This window comes from Suricata suricatta, chromosome 3 (genome assembly GCF_006229205.1).
Source record: "Suricata suricatta isolate VVHF042 chromosome 3, meerkat_22Aug2017_6uvM2_HiC, whole genome shotgun sequence".
NCBI lineage: Eukaryota > Metazoa > Chordata > Mammalia > Carnivora > Herpestidae > Suricata > Suricata suricatta.
Window position 1 is genome coordinate 133595508 of NC_043702.1, and position 8585 is coordinate 133604092.

Below are 8585 nucleotides of genomic sequence, written 5' to 3' on the forward strand. Positions count from 1 at the left end.
TTTATTCCTGGGTTACAAGGCTGGTTCAACATTCGCAAATCCATTAATGTGATACACCACATCAACAAAACAAAAGAAAAAAATCATATGATCCTGTCGATAGATGCTGAAAAAGTATTTGACAAAATACAACATCTCTTCTTAATAAAAACTCTCGAGAAAGTTGGGATAGAAGGAACTTACTTAAACATCATAAAAGCCATTTATGAAAAGCCCACAGCCAATGTTATCCTCAATGGGGAAAAACTGAGAGCTTTCCCCCTGAAATCAGGAACACGACAGGGATGTCCACTCTCACCATTGTTGTTTAACATAGTGTTGGACGTCCTAGCATCAGCAATCAGACAACAAAAGGGAATAAAAGGCATCAGAATCGGCAAAGAAGAAGTCAAACTTTTCCTTTTCGCAGATGACATGATACTCTACATGGAAAACCCAATCGACTCCACCAGAAGCCTTCTAGAATTGATCAATGAATTCAGTAATGTTGCAGGGTACAAAGTCAATGTACAGAAATCAGTTGCATTCTTATACACTAAAAATGAAGCAACAGAAAGAGAAAGCAACAGATCCCATTCACAATTGCATGAAAAACTATAAAATACCTAGGAATAAACCTAACCAAAGATGTAAAAGACCTGTATGCTTCCTCTTCTATTTTTTAGAATAATTTCAGGATAATAGGTATTAACTCTTCATTAAATGTTTTGTAGAATTTGCCTGTGAACCCATCTGGTCCTGGACTTTTGTTTGTTGAAGGTTTTTGATTGCCTACTCAATTTCATTACTAGTAACTGTTCTATTCAGATTTTATATTTATTCCTGATTCAGTTTTGGAAATTATATGTTTCTACAAATTTATCCATTTCTTTTAGGTTGTCTAATTTTTAGCATATAATTTTTCATAGTAATCTTATAATTCTTTGTATTTCTGTGGCTTTAGAGGTTATCTCTTTCAAGAAAATAAGGATCTTAAGTTACAGGGTTTTCCTAGGGAAACCAAATATAGGAATCAGAGTGGAGTGTCTTTCTCAGCTCTTCAGGTCTCAGAGAAAAATAAAATCTTGTTGTGAGTATGGCTTAGAGTGACCTTTCTGATCCCACATGCCACTGGTAGAATATGCAAAGTCTGAGGTCTACACAGTGGAAAAGAGAACAAGAAGGAGGGAAAGGAGAAGAGAAAGACAATGGACAAGGAAGACACCTATAAAGAGAAAGAAAGATTGGGAGAAAGACATGTTCCTGAAGGAGAATGGTAGGGTGGTCATTTAATTGCAGAGTGGCACCTTATCTTTATCTATAAATTATAGTGCAAATAGTCACTAAGTGGCCCATGCACTTCCACTTCCTATTCCACACCCATGGCAGGCATTGCCAATCAATTCTCAGACTCTTTCTTGCTTATGTGTGGCCCCAGAGTTCTAAAATGGTGTTCTAAGCATTTCCTATCCAATAATCACAGTGGACATGAAATATGGATATCATTTGCTGACCATAGACTAGAAGATAGAGGAGAGAATTCACCAACAATTATCTGTCCAAGTGATAAAAACACGGCAAGGAGAAATGTGTATGCGGGCTTGATGCTGTTTGTCCTACTCACCTGCTTTGTAGTTTCTTCTAGAGTCACCCTCTGGGCTTCCTTTCCATTTTACCTCCCCAGCTCTCACCCCCACACTTCAAATATAGCTCCCTCTCCCCCCATCCCACACCCTCTGCCATTCAGTAATCTTACCAAGTCATAAGGTACCTCTGGCCACAAGCTCCACTGTGAATTTTCAACAGCATAAAATGGGGTCTGACCAAAGACCTATAAAAGAAAGCTAGGAAATAGCCAGAGTAGTAGAACTTCTCTTCATAAATATGCCCCAATCCAACTACAGCCCAGGGAAGGGGGTTCCATCAATTTCCTATTTCAAGAGACATGAATTCTTAAATTCATTTCACTAAACCAACCTGCCTTGCAGAAAAATACCCAAAATAGACTACACTGCAAGATTCATTGATCTTTGGAGTCAACTCTGTCCCAAACTGGGAGTTATGTTGCCTGTGTACAAAGGCCAAAGCCCATTATATTAAAAGGCATTTTCTTTTGTATTGCATTATTCATTTCTACATGGGTTTAGATAGTTAGAGCAAAAGTTGGAAACCTTTTTTATAAAGAGAAACAGCTTTGGATTTGCCTAAGCTCTTGAGCTGGAGAAAGTAGAGGGGCCGAGGGATATGAGGATTAGAGGTACAAATTTCTTAGTGGTGGTATTAAGAGTGTCCAAAATTTATAAATAATTCTAGGTTACTTTCTTGGAGAAGGGACTGTGACCTTGGTAACCAGCTTGATGGGCAAGGGCTTCTATGTTTATAGGTATCTAAGCTTAGCAGTCTCAACATGGATCCCAACATGTCTCAAACTACCCCCACATCATTTGTGATAAACTAGAGAGGCTGAAGTCCCAACTTCTGGCTGAGGTCTTAGAACATTATGTCAGCCTCCATCTCTCCAAGACTGTCTGCCCCAAATTTTGTCAGTCTGAGACCCTCTCCTTCTGTCTCCTTTGTCCTTGGCTATGAGATACATAAGGAAGGCAATGGTACTGATTAAACTTTACAAATATCAGCCTGTGAAGGAGGCTGTCCTTAGTGACTCCTCACTGCTCTGTACTCAGGGTTTGACATGACATGCCCTGACTTGCATGTGAAGTTGCTTTTATGAGATGTGTGGTGGGACTACTAAGTCAGGAGATTGTGTAGAAGTAGTGCATGGAAGCAGTTTCGCCATGTGACCTTTGTACCACAGAAGGCATGAGGCCAATGTGGAAAACATGTCGGTTATAGAGAGCTCCAAGACTTCCCCAGATTTACTATGTTTTCTTGGGCAAGTCATTGAACTTCTGGTGTCTATCTCACAGGATGGTTATAGAAATTAATGGCCAAAATTTATAAATTGACAGCAGTATTCAACATGAACTAATATTGTCTCTCTAAATAAACCACAGCTGCCTAAATGGCCAAGGCTTTCTTACATTCTTGGCTGGGATTCTAGTTTCCACATCATTCTCACCATTTCTAGAACATTATTGTAGACTGCTTAAGTTGTGTTGATGAATTGACTAACAACAATGCCTCAAGATTACTTCTGCAACCTTTCATTGAGACAGTGGCACCACCTTCTACTCAGGCACCTGACTCCTCCCTTCTTGTTACCACCTCTCCCTTACATTCAAACACTGACAAGGTCCTATATTTTTCTTTATAAAAAATCTAATTTTTTTCATTCTCTTCATCCTCTTGCTTTTAAACCCCCATCACTGAAACAATCTCCTAACTGGTTTCCTTGCCTCTATTATGGTCCCCTGATGGCCAAACCTTTGGTCAGACTTCTGCAGAAATAATATGCACAAATGAAAGTCTGAGCATGTTACTCCTTTACTTGAAACCCTTCTATGGCTCTTCATGACCCTCAGGATGATTTCCAAACTCCTAAGCATGGCCTGCCTGCTCTCAGAGGCCTAGCTTAGCCCATCTTGAAGTTTTATCTCTTTCTGTGTCTGGCTCTCACAACTTTTTCTTCAGCCTTGGTTGCTTAGAGTTCCTCTCCCAGTACCATAAGATTATTTTCCTTGGTGCCTTTACTTACTTTGTTCTGTCAATGATTCCTCTGCTTCTTAATGCTTGACCCCCCAGTCTTTTCCTCCTACCTCTTTATCCACATTTCCCTCTCTATTTTCTTCCCCAACCAATTGTCAGCCACATTGTCTTCTTTAAAGACTTGGCTTGTGTCATATTCTTTGAAACTGTTCCTAACCTACCAGGTACACGTGGTCTCTCCTTCTGACATACTTGTACTCCAGTGCCTACTAGACAATCCTATCACGTCACTTGTGGCACTCACCTTAAATATTGCTCTCTCATACTAGATTAGGAATTTCTTGAGAACAGTGATAGCATCATTAATATTTGCATCCCCAGTACTGGACCCACTGACTGGCACAAAGTAACTACCCAATAAATGTTTGTGGGGTAGTACAAAGTGGCTTTTTCCCAGTTGTATGAATTTCACCTTTTAATAAGTGGTATTCCATGGAAAAGGATACACTGAGACACAATTTATAAGGCACCAACCTTAAAATATAACCAAAATCTTAAACCAGAAAAGATGTGAGATTAGTCTATGTTTGGCTCTAAGAATATTTTGACATTTGAGATTTATTTTAGTTTCAAAAGTTGAGAAAATATATGTTTGGTTTCAGTCAACAGCTCAACAATTGCTCTGTGCCAAACACCTGGTAAGGGGAGCAGAGAAGAATGAATAATCGAGGGTCCTTGTCCTGCAGGAATTCACAACCTCTCAGGTCAGTGGAAGACACACATACATACAACACAAGAGGGTTGTAAAGTGCCATGGGGGCACAGAGGCATGAAGAAATAAGTTCTGATTAGGAGAAAATAGGAATTTCTTAAGGACAGGATTTAAGCAGAGATTTGAGAAATGGTTAAGACTTTGATAGGTGGAACTATAAAAACTAACAACGCAGCCAAAAAGGGGTGCAGAGGTGGGAGAATGCCAGGTGTACTCTATGAGGGTACAGTTGCTGTCACTGCAGCACTGGGTACCAGAGGGTGTGATGGGAAATAACTGTGGACAGGCAAAGGCAATTGAGTAAGCTGAGGACTTGGGATTTATCAATAATGGGAAGTTCCTAGAGATTTTAAGAGATTCTGGTTATATTCATTTGCTCAAGTTAAACAGTTTTTGAGTTAATAAGCTTGTTATGATTTTTTTAAATGCACTCACCCCAGTGAGATTCACTATTCAGCTGTTGCTGAAACATTTGAATTTAATTATGGGAATACTTACTGGGAGAGAAAGAAATGTGTTGAAAAAATCAGCAAAGATTTCATCTTCTAGCAGAAGTATAAGGTTTGTAGAACTGATTATCTCTATATGGGGAGGGGAAAAAAAAAACACCTCATGAACCAGGGTAGTATTCAGGATGAGAAAACGAAGCAAGGGAATGGATCATGTCACATGGCCAAATCTCAGCACCTGACGACCTTTATGGCCATCTAACTTGATTTTTCCCTCTCCCCAGGACTCTTCTCTGCAATATCACTCTGCTTAAATACTCTCAGCTCCCAGCATCTGAGGGCTACCCATTCCATTCATGAAGAGATGAAATGGTTCAGGAGATTTTCCTACTGTAAACTGCCTTCTTTTATCTTCTTCCATTTGTAGAAATTCTGCTCTCTGAAGCTCAACAGAATTCATCTAAGTCCTCTTAAAGGGAACAATGCTTGCATATTTATAAAAACATCACAACCTTCTGTTTACCTTTGACTCCTCTCTGGCTAGTCACTGAGCAATTCTTTAGCCATTCTTCACATGGCCTCCTTTCTATCTGGGTCCTCTCTCTCTGTGGCTAAAGTGGCACCTAAAACCCAAACACTCTGCATGCTTCCCCGGGAAGAGCATGAGGCAATTTTTCCCATATCATATGTTCTATTAGTGTGGCCAAAAATAAGATTAGCTTTGGATGCTCTCACATTACCCTATTAACTCCATCATCCTTTATTTATGCAGTCATTTTCATAAAACTAAGGGCAGAAATTTACATTTTTTTTAGTTGAATTTCAACTTGCTGATTTGAGTCCAACAAGAGCTTTTCTGAATACTGATTTGGTCATGCAAAGTATTTACTGCTCCTGTAGGGCTTGATCATTGTGCTGCCTATCTGAGGAAATGAACGTTGACTATCACAAAGCCAAACATAGATAACATAGGTGGACTAGGTAACCCCTCTAAGTTTGCTCTAAGTCACTCTCTATGCTCTTTAACCCACAATATTCAACTACTGAATAATCCAATTGTTTTACCAATGCTTAGCATTTACCTATCAAACCCAAAGTTTGTAATAAAAGACTTATAAAATGAGCAACATAAATACTATATTAGTCCCATCTCTTGGTCTAGTTAAATGTCTGGTGAGAAGAGTCAGTGCCATTCACAATTGCTAGAGTGCAGTTATGATAATAAGAAAACTAAACAATCTCCTCCATCACTTTTCCTGACAACACTTTGTGCTTATTGTCTTTCTGTAATAGAAATAGAAATAGGAACCCGGACCATCAAACATTATCGTAACAGAGTTGATGTCAGTTCTTGTCTTTTGCTAGAGAGACCTCTGCTTTTCTTTTTAGAAGCATTCCCTCATCTATATCATCTATTCCACATGGATAATCCAAAAAATCTATGTTTTCAGGCCAAACTTCTTTCCTTGGCTATAGTTCTAAATATCCAATGAGCTATTGGACATTTCTCTATGGACATCTATCAGAACTTCAATCTCAACATTTTCAATACTGATCTGTTCATTCTGATTTTTTTCTTTATTCCTAATCTCTGTTACTAGAACCACCACTCATCCAAATGTCTAAATCAGAAACCTGAACATCATCATTTTTTTTGAGAGAGAGAGAAAGTGAGTGAGTGAGAGACAAAGCATGAGTAGAGGAGGGGCAGAGAGAGGGAAACACAGAATGTGAAGCAGGCTCCAGGCTCTGAACTGTCAGTGCAGAGCCTGATGTGGAGCTTGAATTCATGGATTGCACAATCATGACCTGAGCTGAAGTCCTGCCCTTAACTGACTGAGCCACCCAGGCACCCCAGAAATGTAAAAATCATTTTTTCTTAAAAACAACATTATTTATTTAAGAGAGAGAAGAGCATGTGAGCAGGGAAGGGACAGAGAGAGAGGGAGAGAGAAAGAGAATCCCAAGCAGGTGTTGCACAGTCAGCACAGAGCTGGATGTGGGGCCTGAACCATGAGATCATGACCTGAGCCAAAATCAAGAGTCAGATGCTTAACTAACTGAGCCACCCAGGCACCCCCTGAAAATCATCTTTGATTATTCCTTTGCTCTGTTTCTTTCCCTCTCAAATGCTCCCATAGGCAATGGAGGACCATAATATGTGCTCTCTCTTCCTGCATATTTCTAAAACCTATCCTTTCCTCTCCATCTCTATAGACACGGTCTTATTTCAGGCTCCCATCATCTCTCACCTTTACTTTATGTCATCAGTTTATTATAATAATTTCCCTATGTTTCCTTTCCAAGCACTTTCCACACACTGGCACCATAATCTTCTTATGTTGTTATTGTTAAAGCCCTTAAAAGACTACTCAGTGTCTAGGGAATATAAGGCTTCACCATGTCTGACTTTTGGATTCTCTGCCAGTATGATCTCCTACCACACCATACATGCTGCCTTCTATTTGCCAGCCAAAATATTGTGCTTTCCTGCACATGCTATGCCCTCTTACTTCCAATCTTCATGTCTTTGCTCCCATATTCCCATCACCTGAAGTGTCCTCTCAACCTGTCTGCTTTGCAAATTGCTTGTCAACCATCAAGAACCAGTTTACATATAATCTTGGTGAACCAAGGATGGTAAAGTCTACCACAATGGTAAAATAAATCATTATCCTCCCCCTCCACACACTATTATTTATATCTCCCATTATTAAAATTAACCAGTTGTTGTTTTCATTTATTGATGTGTCTTTCTTTCTTAGTAGACTAAGCCCTATGAGAAGAGGAACTTTGTCTTTTCATCTTTCTTCCCTTAGGCACTAAACGTGCTTGCATAATGTCTAAGTTCTATAAAAAGTAAATGAATTGTTCTTCCAAGAGATCTTTAGTCTTTTGAGCTTTTGTTCAATTGTTTGTTCATCATTGATAGAGCCTGGCATGGATTTCTTAATACGATTATTGAGGTCATCTGAATGCAAGAAAGTGGAGTTTGGCAGAAATTTCCCAAATGATTGTGTTCCATAGCTACACTCACTGTTGGTGAAAACGGGCTTGACTATGACAGGGTTTGCCATTAACAAGTCTTAGTGGAGTATAGAAACAAGGCTTTCCGTATATTCCCCTTCTTACCTGTTTTGCCTTGAAACTTCCTAATAATTTGGGAAGACCTTCAACATTCATTCCATACAATAATAATACTAACTTGGGAACAAAAGAAGTAATCAGATAACCCCAAACTTCATGCTAGCTTCTCCCTGGAAGAAACATGACACATGATGGCCCAATTTGCATTTTTCTTGCTACTTCTTAGTTGCCTTAGTTGTCTTTTGAATGGCGCTCTGTCCTATCCTCAAAGATTAGTTGGCATACTGCAGGGATGGGAGTTGGGGAGGAAAAGAAGAGAAAAAGAAAGCAAAGGGCATGAATAACATAAAAGCCACAGGTGGTATCCCTGAATGACAGATCTGTTAAGACTGGAAAGATGAAAGGTTTGCCTTATCTAGGGGGGGGGTTAAAGTCTCAGAGACATCCCTCTTAGAGACTCACCAGCATTGCTCATGTTGCTATGCTTTCCCTGCCACTGTGATTAGTAAGGAGACAGAATTAGTCCCCAGTCAATAGAACTCCACACTGTGTGAACACACAGTGATACCCCTTCTAAGTGGTTCCAGATTCTATCAGGAAGTGCCCTTTTATCTCTGGGTACTCAATATGAAAATAACTCTTTGTTACTTGATCTCCTGAATCTCCTGGAATGTACTAGACTCTTTTTGTAC

At 39.5% G+C, this 8585-nt stretch overlaps 1 protein-coding gene across 1 annotated transcript in view; it reads right to left on the reverse strand.

The window, feature by feature from the left end:
• Window positions 1–8368, reverse strand: part of RGSL1 (regulator of G protein signaling like 1) — an 86647-nt gene extending 78279 nt beyond the window's left edge. Inside the window, exons 1-3 of the mRNA XM_029933104.1 lie at window positions 8356–8368; window positions 4856–4938; window positions 1736–1810 (exon numbers count right to left, since the gene is read on the reverse strand). Coding sequence (XP_029788964.1) covers window positions 1736–1810; window positions 4856–4938; window positions 8356–8368 — 171 coding nt within the window. The remainder of the gene's footprint in view (window positions 1–1735; window positions 1811–4855; window positions 4939–8355) is intronic.
• Window positions 8369–8585: the final 217 nt, after the last annotated feature.